The 18,492-nt window shown below is 37.1% G+C and overlaps 1 protein-coding gene across 1 annotated transcript; it reads left to right on the top strand.

The window, feature by feature from the left end:
* The first annotated feature begins 8,614 nt into the window (after positions 1 to 8,614).
* On the top strand, positions 8,615 to 12,108 carry LOC137728968 (acyl-coenzyme A thioesterase 2, chloroplastic). Its single transcript, XM_068467784.2, has 5 exons — positions 8,615 to 9,301; positions 10,073 to 10,250; positions 10,678 to 11,150; positions 11,365 to 11,493; positions 11,689 to 12,108. Exons 1-5 carry the CDS (start codon positions 8,894 to 8,896, stop codon positions 11,857 to 11,859), a joined length of 1,359 nt encoding a protein of 452 aa, XP_068323885.2. The 5' UTR covers positions 8,615 to 8,893; the 3' UTR covers positions 11,860 to 12,108.
* The last annotated feature ends 6,384 nt before the right edge of the window (positions 12,109 to 18,492 follow it).

Below are 18,492 nucleotides of genomic sequence, written 5' to 3'. Positions count from 1 at the left end.
TTTACTCGCGCACCAAGCGCGGGGTTATTTTTCCACCAACCCCGGGTCTAGGGTGTGACACGTCTTGACCACTCTTTTTGTGACACACGTTGGTTATAGTCTTAGCCTCATATTAGTTGTTCAGCTTGACCCAGGGTAGTTTCTTATCACAATTGTCTTGTTTTCTTGGCTTCTGCTATTCGTCTTGGAGGACCGCGTCCTTTTCGGTTTCAATGCATATGGACATTACATTAGGGCTTTTTTTATTTTGGTTGCTAAGTGTTGGCAATCAACTACTGCCTATGGGTGTTCTACATTTGTTACGTTGGAAAAACTCAAGGCTCTTAAATGTTCTCCTCGAGATTGGAACTTTAATATTTTTGGCGATGTCCATAGAAATGTCATTATTGCGAAGGAAAGACTTCATGATATCCAAAATATTATTATTATTTTTTTTTTTATGGGAATTCTCAAGAAAGGTTCAATGAGGACATTGTAGCTAAGTCAACTGTTCTCGATGCTCTTCATATGCAAGAAGCTTTCTAGCACGATCGTGCTCGGGTTAAATAGCTTACTAAAGGTGATCATAATACTTTTTTTTCCATGCATACGTTCGAGGTAGACATTCTTCTTCCAGGATTGTTACTATTTTGGATGGTGATAATGTACTCTCTTCTCCTAATACTATTGATAATCACGTGGTAAACTTTTATTGATCTTTATATAATTCTTCGTTCACACCAAGTGGAATTGAGGATGTTTGTAGTGTAATTCCACCTATGGTTAGTGAAAAGGAAAATCTTTCTCTTTCTTGTTTATCTTCAGCTAATGAAATTAGAAATGCTGTTTTTTTTATGGATCCCTCGAGTGCTCTAGGACATGATGGCTTTCCCAGTTCATTTTATCAGTCATGCTGGGATATTGTTGGTTTGGATGTTATCGCTCTTGTACAAGATTTTTTTTTAAGAGTAGATGGCTTTATCTGAATGCTAATTGCAACTTTATGGTGCTTATCCCTAAAGTAGAAGGGGCGGCCACTATTGCTCAGTATTGGCCCATTGCTCTTGCTAACTTTTTGTTCAAAATTATTCCCAATATTCTTGATGATTAGCTTGGCCTTATTGCCACTCGCATTATTTCTCCTTAAGAAGCGACATTTTTGAAAGGTAGACATATTTCTGATTGCATTGGCTTGGTTTCAAAAGGTTTCAATTTTATGGATAAAAAGGCTTTTGGTGGTAACGGGGGCATAAAAGTCGACATCGCTAAAGCCTTTGATACTTTGAATTGGAATTTTCTTCTTCTAGGACTTTCTAGCTTTGAGTTTTCTCGTATTTTTATGGATTGACCTCCAATTCATATGTTATATACTGATGATCTTTTTTTGTTTTTTTTTTTTTTTTTTTTTTTTTTTGGCCGTGGGAATGTTCGATCTCTTCGTGTGCATCAGGACAGCTTGTTAATGCAACTAAGAGTACTTTTTATCTTTGTTCCACCTCTTCCCAACGTAAAGTGCATATCTCGAGACATCTTGGTTTTCGTATGGGTGTTGTTCGTTTCACTTATCTTGGGGTTCCTATTTTTCGCGGTAAGGCCAAGACAAATTCATTTTCATGCTTTGGTAGATAAGGCTAAAGCTCGCGTCTCAAGTTGGAAATGTAAACTTCTCTCAATGATTGGATGACTCCAATTGGTGCAATTTGTTTATCAAAACTTGTTTCTTCATAGCTTCGCAATTTATCAATGGCCAACTTGCCTTTTAAAGCATCTTTTTGCTTGTGCACGAAATTTTATTTGGTCAGGGGACTTGGCTTCCCGAAAGTTAGTAACTATTGATTGGAGTATGGTGTGTGAACCTAAGTATGAAGGTGGTCTTGGTCTTCGTGATTTGGCTACTTTGCACGAGTTCTTAACGACTTTGCTTAGTTTTTGCTAGGATGCTTTACAATCTTCTTCTTTGTGGGGTTCTTTCACTCATCGGCGTTTTCCCTTTGTGCCTTACAAAAAACAAGATATCTATTTACAGTCTTTTGTGTGGCATGGTTTGAAGTGGGCTTTGCCTATTCTGAATAATAATAATTGTTGGATTATTGGTGAAGATTAGTATTTTTTTTTGGTTCGACAAATGGTTGAATGGTCCAATTATTAAGCATTCATTATCTTCTGTCATTTCACCTACAATTCTTCCTCAGGTTTCAAATGCTATTGAAGCTCGAAGATGATCTTTGCCAGATTATTTTGTAGATTCATTCCCTTATGTAGTCCAACAAATTCTTCATTTACCTTTGCCTTTAAATGTAGAGAATGACAAATTGATCCGGGAGCATTAGTCGACTGGGAAATTTTCCTTTTATTCTGGTTATCATCTTATTCGAAAAAAACATAGCAATTGTGCTTGGGCCAAGGTTATTTGGCGACATTTTATTCCGCCTCAACTATCTATTTTGGCTTGGCGGCTTGTTCATGACAAACTTCCTACCAAAGTTGCACTACAACAACGTGGTATTTATCTGGCATCCAATTGTTGTTTATGTCATAGTTTTGAGGAATCCACTTTTCATCTTTTCTTTAGGTGCCAGATATCTAGGCAGCTTTGGAGGTCGTTAGCATGTCAATTTGGTATCTCTTTGCCATTTTTAGATTCCTTGCCTATTTTTTGAGATACCTACGTACGTAAGCCATTTTCCCATCAGTTGCACAATCTCTAGATTTTTGCGGGTCTTTCTACTATTTCGGCTATTGGGAAAGCTTGAAATAAGTTTATTTTTTAGGGTCACCCAATCTATTTCCATCGTCTTTGCATGTCTATCAATTCTAGGATCGTCCATGGTGGGAAGTTTATTCCTAGTTATTCTTAGGATTTTGACGCTTGTAACTCTAGGATCCAACCTATCCCTTGCAGGGCGCCAACTATTCTTCTTATGCTTGGGTCTTCTCCTTGGTTTCCTAGGATTAAACTTAATACATATGATTTATCTAAAGGAAATCCTGCTCCTAGTGCTTGTGGAGGAGTTTTTTGGGATTGCCATGGTCAATTTGTTAGTGGTTTCTACCAAGGGATTGGTCCTCGCAACTCTTTTTTTTTTTTTTGCAAAATTATCAGTAGTCATTATTGGTGTATAGTTTGCATATCAATGGGGTTGGCATTGTCTTTTGCCAGAAAGTGACTCTTCTAGTGTTATTTATGCCCTCTAATTGATTGATTTTGATCCTCCTTGACCTCTTCGGACACAATGGTCTATTTGTTTGGACTGTATTTGGAAGATGACTCTCTATGCCTCTCACATATTTCGTGAAGGAAATGTAGTTGCGTACAATTTTGCTAACATGGGCTTATCTTCTCTAACTTTGATATAGCATGATTCTCCTCCAATGGCGGTTCGTGCTGCTTTGTTTGCAGACTATGTTAGCTTTCCTGGCTTTCGCTTCTCAAATTAATATACATCTTGGCATACAGGTTTGTTTCGTTTTCTTGTTTTTTTTCTTAACCTTGTGATTTTGCTTATTCTGTTTTGCAAGTTTAGACCCTTAGGTTCGGCCTTCAGAGGGGTTAGGTTTCATGTTCCCCCTTTTTTCCTTGTATCTTTTTTGTGTTTGTTTCTAGAAGGGTAAATTTATGTCCCTTTTTCTTTTCATGTATTTTTTTTTATCCCTTTTTCTTGTATTATTAGAGGTTAGGTTTATGTATCCCCTGACTAGGTGCACCTTTTTTTTCGACATCAATAAAATTCTCCTCGTACTGTTGATTTTTTATTTATTAAAGCTCTTTGAAACTGGTAAACATACACACCATACAAGTCTAGATCTATCTCATATGCATATGCAATCTCTAAATAGTTGTACTTATATGTAAGACAAGATGATCACTCCACACAAACAAACACAATTATATCTATGGAATAATGGTAGCTAAGCATCAAAGTATAAATAATCAATGATAAATTACGTTTAGAGATTCAAGAACACAAATATGAAAGTTGCATCAAGTTCGCATTGAAATTGAGAAACTAAATCAAGTGTTTAATCCTAACCTTAGGATGAAAGGTTTAGCTAGACATGAAAATAAAATACAAAGGAAAATTGTTCAACAGCATACGCAAAACGCTAAATAATACAAGCATAGGCATGAGATGATGATGATGTATAGAACACGACAAAAAGTGATGTTGTGAAGATGGGGATATGCTTGAAACTTGATGAAGAACTAATGTCCTGAACATGAATGGAATAAAGGGCAGCCTTTTGCAAGATTATGGAATCACAGCAGTCCCCCTCTTTCCTGCAAGTCACTCAACTTTCCCCACCTCTGGAATTGCATCAGCCTCTCTCTTTTTGTTATAAAACAGCCGCCCGAAAAATTAAGGTTATATCCCTTTCTCTTCCTTGCTTTATTTGGACTCCAAAACACTTAAGTAAACCCAGTTAAAATAAGTAAATATCATTTGAGCCCACATGATTAGCATCAACTCGTAACTCGAAAGCATTCTCGTTGTACAAGTCAGTCACATCTTATACCTTAGTATTAGCACAAACCGACGTAAAGTCTCTGACTGAGCAGTAGTCACCAAAATTCTATAATTCTTCTTCAGACCTCGGAATCACGAACTGTAAAATTCTATGAAAACTAAATACTCATAGCTTTCCATCCATATATGGCTCACTACCTAGTTCGTTCGAAGTTGTTCTCCACAAATTATTGTAGTTGATGTATCTGCACACCCATATTCCAGCACTTGACCAAACTTGCATTCCATTTCTTAAAAAATTCTTCCTTTATCTCATTTTGTACCAATTGACCTACAAAATACCAAACTCATCGGTCTTGTTCGGGGCTGCCCTAGAGTATTGAATGCAAATAGGCACGGCATTGTCCAACCCTGAGGCCGAAAGTTCTTTGATTGTTCGATTGTCCACCGCCATGCTTTCTTCTTCTTCAAATTCAGATTCGGACTCTGAACTTGAAGTAGGTGGATTAGATTCTGGTTGCTTCCTATTTCTTCTCAAAGTTCATTCAAAATCGTCATCAAAATCCAATACGTTTGCACGAATAGGTTGAAAACGACGAGTCATAAACTAGTACCTGAGACAAAGAACAAAACAAATCAGTAACCACTTTAAAGGGGAACGGCAACCATAAACAAAAAGACAAAAAGACACACAAAAGACACTTTGACACGACACAAACAAAAGGGATTAGCAAGTTTGCTAATCCCCGGCAACGGCGCCAAAATTTGATGTGAAAATTTACTTGACACACAAATTAAACCCTATTTGTGACAATTGTAGTAGATATGTAAGTAGGGATCGTTCTAGACCGGGGATTAACTAGGGATGCTAATCAATACAAATAAGACTCAAAAACACTAAACTAGACTCTATAGACTCTAAACTAACTTTAGACACTTAAAACAACAACCAACAATCAAAAAGACTCAATTTGAGACTCAACAAGTGTTTTGGACGAAAATAGAACTCAAATTGACTCAAAAGACTTAAGGAAAACAGGTTTTGACTCAAATATGAAGACTAAATGAAAGGGGGATTATTTTTGACGAATTTTAAACTTAAAACAAAAACTTTGTAGAAAACACTTTGTAAAAACGAATTTGTGTGAAATAAATGGGTGAAAGGCTAGTTAGAGGGTCCTTCTCCACACATGATATATGCATATAAACTAATTTCCAGCTATTATTCCTTTAGACTATGAATGACAACGCCCCAAGTTAGTTGCATCGCACAACTAACCATCAGATTTTCCTTATTTCATTGAGTTAGATGGAATACGCATCTAAACCAAATTATCTTTCTCAAGTTCCCTATATGAAACGCATAATAAAGATACATGTCAAAAGTCATTAAGTTTTGTGAAAACTATAAGCATTGACAAGGCATTCATCACTATGAAACGCATGAGACTCATACCAAGGATTTACTTAACGCAATTGTGACTAGCAACCTCCACTACTCGTGAATATAAGTGAATAACTGTTACGTGAAACCCCCTTATACTCTAGCATCAAATTCATGCATGCAAATTAAGTGTTAACCCCCAACCCACATACATAAACCAGTTTTAATAACTTAGATAAGCAAATCACATTCATGCCTTAAGAAATAATAACCAGACATAATCAATTGATATAACACATATAATCATGGCTTCGAATTCACCTCTAACTAAAAAGAAGTTAGTTCCACATATTCATCATAATTGAAAACCAAATTAATATAAACATTGAACTATAACGAAGGATAGAATACACCTAGAAACGCTCCAGACTCCAGTGGCAGATTTCGAACCCTCCTTGGATGGCAGATTGCACAAGTCTTCTTCTCCTTCCTTCCTTGCTTGCGGCACTAGGGTGGTGTAGGGTGAATTGTGGTGTTTGATGGCTAAAAGTATGAATGAATGAATGAGTGAATGGATGACTTAAAGGGTGCGGCATAAGGCTGTATATATAGGCTAATTATGCACACTTAGTGAAGGAAAAGGATTGCACAATCCCATGGAAGAAGGGTTAAGTCTAGGCAGAAACCAAAGGGGTATGGGATAAGTAATTTTCACCAGAAATTAAGGGCTTCTAGAAACTAGGTATTTTTGGGCAGAATTTAGACCTCTAGAAGGGATAAAGGGCAGATTTCTGGACCTAAATGGATAAAGACTCATGGCATAGGTGTAGGAAAGGGATTACAACTCCTAAACCTCCAAGGAATGGCCTATATGCGGCATACGAAGGGTTTATGCTTCTAGAATCTGAGTTTAAGTGTTTAAATGCATAACTAATCCCTCCTAAATAGCTATATTTAAGGCACAACCTGATTTGGATAGGATAAGATAGGATAATGTTAGAGTTAGGAAAGGATAAGGTTGGTTAGGATAGGATAAGATAAGGTTGGATAAGGTTCCTTAGTTCTTGCTATTTCCTTATCTTCTTTTCATTTGGACTCCTTTCTCCAGATTTTTAGCCTTTCCTAGCCCTTCTTGACTTCAATTTCGTCCATCCTCTTTGCTCCATGGTTAAGCTATCCAATCCATGCCCTCCATTTAGCTTCAAAATGCCCTTTCTTGCTCCTTTTGCCATTAGGACCTAAAAACATACGAAAATAGCTTAAAAGACTAAAATAAATAGTAATTAACTCACTAAATGCAAGGAAACAACATAACTAAGTAGCATAAATATGCTCCTATCACTCACTACCTAGTTCATTCGAAGTTGTTCTCCACAAATTATTGTAGTTGATGTATCTGCACACCCATATTCCAGCACTTGACCAAACTTGCATTCCATTTCTTAAAAAATTCTTCCTTTATCTCCTTTTGTACCAATTGACCTACAAAATACCAAATTATCGTAAATGACTCAAAAACAAAAGAAATCAAGCAACAAAGACTTATCAGTGGCTAGTGAAATGTCTCTGTGAATTTTTTTGGCATCCGAAAGGTTAAACTGTCATGACGAAGTCATCAACTTATCAGTGGCCAGTGAAATGTCTCTGTGAATTTTTCTGACATCCGAAAGGTTAAACTGTCATGACGAAGTCATCAGGTGATCCCTAGTGCAAAGACTCCTCCCAATGTAAAAACAAAAATATACAAAAAAAAAAATGAAAAAAAAAAAGGTACAAAAATCACTTGTGGAAGAAATCCATACTCATTCTTCTATACTCATGAACGTGTCCACACAAATGAATTTCTTTCCATGACTCCATCTCCATGCCTATCACATTTCTCACCAACCCAATAAATAGTGCTAAAATAATAATCTATATATAAAGAGAACACAAAAGGTGAATAGTGTTTTTAGTGTCACCAACAAAATATTTAGACAAAAATGCTCCCAAGACAAAAAACTTTAAAGGCATTCCAAAATAATGCATCAAATAGGGCGGAGCTATTTTCGTCATTTTAATAGTGATTTTTTAACAATTATTTTTTTTGTGTTGCTTTTTTTTAGTTAGTACCTCACAATAGGCTAGTAATAATGTGATTCAATTTCTTTATTTTTAAACACATTCAAAACATCTTAAGAGGCATGTAATGTCGGTTATTAAAAAAAGGACTTTCGCATGCTGATAATAATGTAATTGAATTACTTGTCAAATGATTTTTTTTTTCCCTTTAACAAATGATATTATCTACACTAAGAAGAAGAAGGTGGGCTTAGCCTCACAATGGGTTGGCAATAATATGATTCAATCAGTTGTTCATTCAATTAGTTGTCAAATGATTGTTTTTTTTTTTTTTTTTTTTTTTTTTGTTAACAAACGATAATATCTACATTAAAGAGAATGGAGGTGGGCTTAGTCTCACAATGGGCTAATAATAATGTGATTCAATCAATTGTTCATTAAATATTATTTTCTCTATTCTTATTGTAAGTTCTATAGAGATCGATTTTATTATGTGAATTAAGTTGCTTAAATTGGTTTGTGATGAGTTTCTTGATCTAAGATTATTCATTTACTTCAAATATTTAACTTTCTTTTTGTTAATTTACGCATATAAATATATTTAAAAAATGTAAATCACACGAAACACATCATGATTCAAAAAATATTTTATGTGTGCGCTCACACGCGTGCACGAAGGATAGTGTGAATGATAGTATGAATAAAATTACTTTCCTCCCTCCGACTTCCAACCGAGTGCAAAGACTCCTCCCATAAGCGTCTAGTCGTTTTCATCACGCTTGCTTACCCATGAATAATAAAGACGCATGTTAATAATTCAATCTTTATAGTTTACAAAATATAATTTAATAGTCTCCCTGCTATTAGCCCTTGCAAACTCCTTGTCGTTCCCACAATCCCGGAAAATCTGAAAGTTCCCAGCTTTACATGATTCGGAGCTCAAAATTCAATCAACTCAAGTTGAAAACTTGAAGCAATCAAATTCCCAGAATCCCCAAATTCCATGGCCTTGAATTCCTCTCTTCCATATCCCAATTCACCCGCCGCCATTCCCGTCGTCGCAACCCTCTCTTCCCCTTTCGAAAACCCGCCTCCGTCCCAAGATGGGCCCAACGGTTCGACCCGGAAGCCCATTAGCCTCTGGCCGGGAATGTACCAGTCGCCTGTGACGAATGCGCTGTGGGAGGCGAGGTCTAAAATTTTCGAGAGGTTTTTTCTGGACCCGCCTAAAGATGCCCCTCCGCAGAGCGAGTTGCTGAACAAAGCGCCGTCGCAGAGCAGGACTTCGATTCTGTACAATTTCTCGACGGATTATATATTGCGGGAGCAGTACAGGGATCCTTGGAACGAGGTCCGAATTGGGAAGTTGCTTGAAGACCTTGATGCTTTAGCTGGAACCATTTCTGTGAAGGTAGAATTTTTGTACTGTTAAGTGTAATTGGATTTGTGGGTTCTGCTTGACATTTGATTACTTGAACTGGGTTGTGATTGTTAGTGTAAAAAAGTTGTGATTGATTAGGCCGAATTGCACTTCTAATCCGTAAAGCCTGAGCTTTCGGACTACATGTTAGGAAGTTTCTGGTTTGGGTTATTTGATTGTGGCCTTGGAGTTTGGAAATGATTGATCCGTCTTGGTATATTCCGCAGTGTTTCAACTTTTTTCTGAACCCCAAAGTGTAGGAATTATTTTCTTTCAAGGTTTGCATTGTGCTAAGGAGCTGCCATAATCTGGAGTGCTTTTTGTTTGAGGTGTTGATTGATTTTGTTTGTATTGAGAATGGTATTGTAAGTCATGGGAGCGGCGTCTTGTTTGGTCAGGAGACAGTTTCTGCTCTTTTTATTGCTAGTTGAACAGAAAGATCGGTGCCATCAAATTTGGACGGTCGTGAGCATTGAATAACTTTGGTACTATTTATGTATATGCAAACGGGGAGTTAGGAAGCCGGGTGATGGTCATGTGCAGCGAAAATCTGTTTGCCTGTAAATGTTCATATAATGCAATGATTCACGTTATGTGCATGTCAAAATGTATCCTCTGTTGTTTTAATCTAGTTGAATTGAATTTGTCTTTTATATAGACTCAAGAATGACCATATTGAATTAAATTTGTTCCTGTGTGAATTTCTTGCTTGTAACTTTTCATGTAATGAGCACCTTTATTTTATAACTTTGTATGGATCAGCACTGTTGTGACGACGATAGCACAACAAGGCCACTGTTATTGGTCACGGCATCTGTTGACAAGATTGTTCTGAAGAAGCCGATTAGTGTTGATATTGATCTGAAAATAGTGGGTGCTGTCATATGGGTTGGACGGTCATCTATTGAGATTCAACTAGAAGTTATTCAGTCAGCAACAGGTACTTATGAATATGACATAACTTTATATTTGAAGTCTGATAATCTTTGAAAGTTCAGAACTTTTTCAAGCATTTTCCTCATAAGGCTTAACTTCTATTAAAATTTTGCAATTGCATTCTAAATGTTAGAATTTGCTTATGGACACTGGTGTCTCCTTCAAATTTGAGTGTAATGAATAATAAGCGGTTTGCCTCTGTTTAACGTAATCTTGATATCTTGAAACAAAACTCACTAAAGCTACAAAAGGGCAGTTATAAGAACGATGATCCATTTTGTCATTCTATCAGTGTCAACTACAAAATGACTATTATATTATCAGCCTGCTTTTCTAAAAGTGATCTTTTTAAATTTATGCTCTTCTTTATGGGAAGAGTTGTGCTTAATGCTCTGACTGATCAGACTTACATAAGTAAACATTTTTGGCAGACGGATCTGACATTGCAGACTCAGTAGCTCTTTCAGCAAACTTCATATTTGTGGCCCGTGATTCTAAGACTGGGAAAGCTGCCCCAGTTAATCGGTTATCTCCAGAAACTCAAAGAGAAATATTGCTTTTCGAGGAAGCGGAAGCCAGAAATAATCTGAGGAAAAGAAAGAGAGGAGGAGGAGACAGAAGGGAGTTTGAGAATGGAGAATTAAATAGAGTTAAAACACTGTTGGCTGAGGGAAGGATCTTCTGTGATATGCCTGCTTTGGCAGACAGAGATAGCATTCTTCTAAAGGATACCCGCTTGGAAAACTCATTGATCTGCCAACCACAACAGAGAAACATCCATGGTCGGATCTTTGGAGGGTTTTTGATGCACCGAGCATTTGAATTGGCTTTCTCCACCGCTTATGCCTTTGCAGGCTTGGTGCCTTGCTTTCTAGAAGTCGATCACGTTGACTTCTTGAAGCCTGTGAGTACCCCATCAACATCATTCTTTTGATTGTTAGAATTAACCATATTATCATTATCTTCCCTTTCGAAGCATTTTCTGGTTCCCTTTTTGTTGTTCATCTTAATCCAAATTATCTTTATCCTGTTATTTTGGCTTTGGAAGAATGAGCTAAGATCTCCATTTGTACGATTCTGTGTTAGAAATATGTGAAGCATTATGTTTTAATGAGCAGGTGGACGTCGGAGATTTCCTGCGTTTCAAATCGTGTGTTCTCTACACAGAAGTTCAGAATCCCGATCAACCTCTAATTAATATCGAAGTTGTTGCCCACGTTACCAGGCCTGAACTCAGGTCTACTGAGGTATGTTCCTCCAACTGCGCTTTCAAAGAACAAGAAAACTTAGGTTTGCCTTTAAATGAATGCCATTAGAAGTTGACACTGCTACACTTTCCGTTACCCATTTCACTTTTGAGGAATTTTCAATTTTATGTTCCATTCACTGAGGAATATCCTTTTCAGATAATTGTATATCTTTACTGTCTCGTTTTTAAACAGGTGTCGAACACATTTTATTTCACTTTCACCGTACGCCCTGAGGCAAAGGCCACAAAAAATGGATTCAGGATACTGAATGTGGTTCCGGCAACAGAGGAGGAAGCACGTCATATAGTAGAACGCATGGATGCTCAAGCCTTGCTTTCAACAAAAGGAGTCATCAGCAAATAAACACGACTATTAATCATACGAGACAATAGGCAGCGAAGAGGCTAATAACTGTAAGTGACATGTGAAAAAGCAAATGTCAAAGAAAGCCTTGAAAAAAGGGACCATATTTATATCTCTTATAACCGTAATTAAGCCTCATCTGCACCCTAACAGTTGATTTGTATTTTAAACAGAAAGGGTGCTATTTATCTCGTAATTACTTATGTGTAGTGCCTGTTCAATAAAATGTGATATCAAATTGCCATTCAACTGTTCAAGACCACATATTTACTTTTCATCTCCGATTTGTGAAGCAAAATAAATGGTGTAGACTCATTTGTGCATGTGAAAGAAAGATTATGGTGTAGAGCAGTTGTGGGATACAGACCAGTTGGTTAGGGTAATGTGCTTATCCCTTGCATCCAGAGTTCGAATCCACATCCTTGTATATTAGAGTATGATTAAAATATCACTACGTTTAAAAGAAAGACTTAGGTAAAATGGATTTTGGACACAGGAAAACTTCTTTTTACTAGGTTGACATATTCTTGTCTCTTCTACCCACAAAATGTTGGAATTTATTTGTTTATTTAGAAAATTATTAGAGATTTGATTTAATTTTGTATTAGGGTATATTTGGTATTTTGCATATTACGGGTTTCTTATGAAGGACCAAAAAACTGAAAGTTTTCCCATAACCATAGGATGACACCAAGGCTCAGCTTTAGTCTTTACCTCTTTGCATTGGTGATGGACGAGTTAACGGAACATATTCAAGATGATATCCTTTGGTGTATACTTTTCGCAGATGATATAGTGCTAATACATGAAACGTAGGAAGGAGTAAATGTGAAACTAAACCTTTGGCGGGAAATGTTGGACGCTAACGGACTTCGCCTAAGTAGGTCAAAGACAGAGTATATGGAATGCAAGTTCAGTGAGGGCCTAAATGAGATAGGAGTGACGGTTGGAGATCAAGAAGTACCAAAGAGTGAATGTTTTAGTTATCTTGGATTTATCTTGCAAAATAACAGGGAATTAGATGGAGATCTCAACCAAATACAAGTTGGATGGATAAAGTGGAAGATTGCATCGAGTTTGTTGAGTGATCGTCGTATGCCACTAAAGCTATAGGACGATAATAAGGCCAACAATGCTTTATGGCACGAAATGTTGGGCAGTCAAAAAGTAACACGTGGAAAAAATAATGATAACAATGATGAGAATGCTTTGTTGGATGTGTGGGCACACGAGAAAGGATTACGAACGAGGATACCCAAGGTAAAGTAGTAGGGGTCACAATTGAAGATAAGATGAGAGAAAATCGTTGAGATGGTTTGGACACCTGAATCAAAGACCTACAGATGCTTTGGTTAGAAAATGCGACTATGAGACGGAGCCTCATGGCAAAAAGGGTAGAGGAAGACCTAAAAAGACTTTGAAAGAAACTATAAGAAAAGATATGAAGTACTTAGAGCTAACAAAATGCTTGGTGCAAAACTGAGTGCAATGGTGTTCTAAGATTATATAGCATACCTCGCTTAGTGGGATAAGGCTTGGTTGCTGTTGTTGTTGCTGTAGGGTTTCTTAGGTTTAGGTCTCTGTAAATATTGCTTGTAATATAGTTTGTGAGGTCAAGCACAACATAGTTTTTAGTTTGCAGCCGTTTCGGCATTCATATTTATTATTCATAGTTCCATTGTTTGTTTGTCCATTTGGTACTTTGATTTTCAACTTAGTTCAAGGGAGGTTTTGTGAAATCCCGTCCCCGGAATTTCACTATTCATTATGTATCTCGCAATTTAAATTCGTATTTCACATTTACGTTATTTTTATTCCTTAATTTTTAATTCCGTAAATTTTAAGAATTAAATCGAATAGTTATCGGGTTTGAATTTTCGTAATTAATCTTTAAGATTCGTTGACCTTTCGAGGTCATAAGTAACGTTTTCGAATAGATCTCGAAACCACGAGCACATAGGCGGAAGTCGTTTGGGAGTTCAGATTTTAACGATATAGTTACGGACATTTGAAGTTGTTACAAAATTATAGATTTTAAATTTATTTTGAAACTCCCACCTTGTGGGAAAGGGACCAATGAGATAAGGGCGTGTTTACCAACCCATAATCGGAATGATAACAAGGAATCCAATTCCGATTACGACTCATTCTTGTGTTTACTGACATTGGGAGGAATCAAGAGTTTGTGGGACCCACAAGAAAAATAGAATTCAATTTTTGAAATTGAAGGAATTGGACTCCCTCCATGTATTGAGGTAATTGAATTCTCGGATGGTGAGGGAATCAAGAATACATTTGCTCTTCCTATTATGCCTTCCCATCAATCTACCCTTCAACGATCTCGACTGCGCCTCCATGAAATCCGATAGGTAAAGAGACCATGCGGGTCGCATATGAGATCTCGTTCACAAACATGGATCACCATCGTTCAGGAGGCGATGGACCAGACGGCAGACGCTTTGACATCACCGACAGAAAGCATGCATGTAGCCCCGAGATGATGACGTCAACGTCAGTATTTCGCAGACGTGCTTCTCGCTAGCCAGCTCATCCTCGTATGATGTTGCTTTGACGATTGCAATCGTGACCTTAGCGATGTCGATGCTTGTCTGGTCTTGACGGCTCTGATTGTTTTCTGGGTTTGTTCTTGCTGGTGGGAAGATGAACGTGGTTAGGTTTTAGGCTTATATAAATATATATATATATATATATATATATATATATATATATATATTATAATTTAATTTATACACAATAATTGACATTTAACTCTACTTTAACTAAATAAATAAAAATAGCTAATTAAAATGTTTTTAAAAATAAATATAGAATAAAATAAAACAAAAAAAAAAAATAAGGGCATTTTATTAATCATATTGATTTTTATTCCGATTCAGTTGAACTAGTAAACAACTTATATGAAGTCAGTTGAATTCCTATTCCGATTCCTGAATATTTAAATAAACAGTTTCAATAGGAACCCGATTCTGACTCCTCTTCATTCCAATTCCTCCTCAATTCAATTCCTCCTTAATCCAATTCCTCCTCAATCCAATTTCTCTTATTTTGATACGGTTACGTAAACGAGCCATAAGAGAGTGAGGGACCAATTAGAAATGGGAGAGAAAAGGAGAACGAATCAGGAAAAAAAAAAAAAAAAAAAAGGACTGGATACTGCCAAGTGGCAGCGCGAGAGAGAAGAAGATAAGGGTGCAGGAGAGAAAAGGAAGGGAAGAGTGACCAATGGGAGGAGAGAGTATGGAGGGGAAAGGAGAAACCCAAAAATGGGTCATTTTTCACCCGCGAACCACCATTTTGACCCGGCCATATCTTCTTCATCCAACTTCCGTTTTGGGTAATCTTGGTGTCCATGGAAAGCTCATGATGAGGCCTACATCCTGATGTGTTAGATTCCCATTTTTCCTTTCTATTTTTCTGGGTCGAAGCCACAAAGTGCAGAGGGTTTTCCGGCTAGTTTTCTCATTTTACGGTGATTCCGACAATGATTACTGTTGATCATCACTACCAATAGACTCCCCCCAACCCCTGGGGTAAGGTTCAAGCATTGGATAAGGTGTCGGAGTTCGTTTTGGCGATGAATCGAGGAACACCCATTTCTAGGGTCTTCGGCTGGTTTGGATGATATTGAGCCACTTCCAGCCGAATTGAACTTCGCCACAAGTATGAAAATTGCTCCCCTTACTGAGATATACTTGCCTATAAAATTTGGTAATTTTTTGAAATTGTTGAATTTCCGGTGAGTAGGGGCGGCCGACCGCTACCGGCAGCGGCGCTTTGGCCAGTGGGCCAACGATACCTTTCTAAGTTCAATTAGAAGTCTTGAATTTGTATTTGATATTCGTATGACATGGTTTGATCGTTTGAACCTAATTTCATTATGATACATTACTTGATCAAAATATGAATCAACGATCCGACCGTCGGATCATGATGAAATTTTAGTATGTTGTTCTAGAGGCATAATGTAGATTTTAGAAGATTACGGATCCAAAATCCGATCTGCGGATCTTCCAGATCAAATTACGTAGGGATGTGGACCCAATCGTTGATTGGAAGTTGACCTTTGGTCAATAGGTATTGAATCATTTAAATTACTAGAATTAGTATTGCTAGAGACTCAGTGAGGCTTTGCAGACTTGTCTTGGTGAGTGAATTTAATATATTTGATATGGTTATTATCCTGTTTTCTTATATTAGTATCCTTTTTGGATATGACTTGGTTTTATAAATGTGTTTTCTGTTAAAATGTGTTTTTATAATTGGCCATCGATCTATTTTTATTAAATGTGATTTGATTCATGGATTGGAAATATTTGTGAAAAGGTGATTTGAAGTGCATATTGAAATGTTTATGAATTGTGTTATAAATATACATTTGAAATGTTGAGAAATGCGAGGGCTAGTAGGGGATCGTTACACTAGAGTCATGGCGTTAGGTGACACCGAGTCTACACCATGTAGCAGTGGTACATGGATGGTCTTCCTTGGTTAATCCGCGATGGGAGGCCATATTATTTATGGATCGCGTTTGGTTAATTTGCAATGGGCGATCCTTATGGCCATGTATACTTAGGAGTGATCATGCTTGGTTAATCCACGATGGGTGATCACTGCCTAACAAATTTGTGGCAGTGACTCTACTTGGTCAATCCGCGATGGGGGTTCACTACCTACATGGTTACTCAAGGATGGCTTTGCTTGGTTAATCCGCTATGAGGGGCCACTTCCTGTTTGGTTACTTATTTAGGCTTCGGCCGAACTGTGTCCCTCTAGCCCTAGTTTTTAATGTAAATATGAACGATGGTTTTTGAGAATCTTGGTAGTTTGAATGGGAAAAGTCGTAGGATGGCTCTGCTTGGTTAATCCGCTATGGGGGCTCGCTTCCTGTTTGGTTACTTATGTAGGCTTCGGCCGAACTGCGTCCCTCTAGCCCTAGTTTTTAATGTACATATGAACGATGGTTTTTGAGAATCTTGGTAGTTTGAATGGGAAAAGTCGTTGGATGTCTGGGTGACTCCTTCGGAGATGTTAGAGACATGACTATGTTTTCATAGTTACGAACTTATATTTGAGGTTTATTAATTGTGATCGATGGTCTTTCTTTTTATTGATTATCACATACTTGTATTATTGTCACTCACCCAAGCTCCGTAGCTTATTCGAGTTCCGTTTGGCCGGTGCACCATTCTCATGATGTAGGCATTGATTTTACATATGACATGTATGGGTAGGTTATAAGAAACCACTTGATATTTTGGTTCCGTTGAGTGGTCCGGAACCCGATGTTGTTGGATTCCGTTGAGTGGTCCAGAACCCTTGCTCTCACTCATTCCCATAAGGTTAGTCTAGAACCCTAGATTCGAGTGAATGAGAATTACCCACAATAGACCTTGTGAAAATAAAATAGATTTACCATATTATTGGTCATAATCCAAGTAAGAAATTATATAGAGTTCCTTGGTTAAATTCGTGAAATGATATGTTATCGCATTGTTTGATTAACGTAATTAAATGTTAAGATCATGTATCTTTGATTCATGAATTGATTGATTGACGGGATTGTGAAATGACCTTGGTTATGGTTTTTATTATTATGATTATTTTAGTTGATCAATGTGGCTTGAGAATAATATGTGCTTCGTTGGTTATTTGATATGTTAAATGCTGTGGATGGAAGTATTGTGCTGAAAACATGGAATTTATATGATGGATGGAATGAGAATCTTGAATGGCATGTTGCTTTGCTTTGTAGCTTGAACTTGGTAATGTCATGCATGTCAAGTTCTAATAATTGATTACAGAATGCTATGTATTCCTGTTAAAACGCACCCGAATAAATGTCTAAATTAGTGAACGACGAACTACGAATGACTTGATCCCTAATGAGGGTACGTAGGCAGTCTAACGAGGAGATTAGATGCAGACATAAAGTATACAAAAAATTACTATGCAATTTGATTCTCGAGTTGTGATTTGCCACATCCCGGAGGCAAGATATGTTAAGATACGGGTATTTGGTGATGCCACATGTCGATCCTGGACGTTTGTCAAGATCGGGGCGTGACAAGTTTGATCCTTCGAGATTTAATCTGCACAAGGTAGGTATCAATTTGTTTGTTTGTTGCTACGTATCGATTCGTCATTGTTTGTTTTTTCTATCTCCCTGTCTAGTAGTAGGTAGGGTTTTGACATTGAAGAACAAAAATATAGAAACAAAAGCTTCAACATTAGCCAGTCAATCAGTCAGAATCACCGAACCAGTCAGTCAATTAGAATCAACCAGCCAGCCTACATGTCTGCTTAATGGAGCCTGCATTTGTATTTGATTGTTGGCAAACTCACGTCGTATACCATCATGAGTTTGACTAAAGAGAAGGGGGGCAATTTAATTTAGTAGTTTATTTATAAAATTAATTAGAGATTTGATTTTGTATTATGGTATTTTTTATATTTTGCACATTAAGGTTTCTTAGATTTATGTCTCTATAAATGTTGCAGTTTAAGAAGTAAGTCACACACAATGTAGTCTTTAGTTTGTAGTCATCTTGGTATTCTTGCTTACTTATTTTGCTGTGTAGTTTTTTTTTTTTTTCGTCCGTTCAGTACTTTGCA

Source organism: Pyrus communis, chromosome 10 (genome assembly GCF_041283825.1).
Source record: "Pyrus communis isolate YQ-2024b chromosome 10, ASM4128382v1, whole genome shotgun sequence".
In the NCBI taxonomy this organism is placed as follows: domain Eukaryota; kingdom Viridiplantae; phylum Streptophyta; class Magnoliopsida; order Rosales; family Rosaceae; genus Pyrus; species Pyrus communis.
This window is presented reverse-complemented; position numbering and strand designations above follow the sequence as displayed.

Excerpts from the sequence above, each read along its gene's own strand:
- LOC137728968 (XM_068467784.2), top strand. The coding sequence starts at position 8,894 with ATGGCCTTGAATTCCTCTCTTCCATATCCCAATTCACCCGCCGCCATT. Across the intron at positions 10,251-10,677 it reads AGTTATTCAGTCAGCAACAG|ACGGATCTGACATTGCAGAC; the intron begins GTACTTATGAAT and ends CATTTTTGGCAG. Across the intron at positions 11,151-11,364 it reads ACGTTGACTTCTTGAAGCCT|GTGGACGTCGGAGATTTCCT; the intron begins GTGAGTACCCCA and ends TTTAATGAGCAG.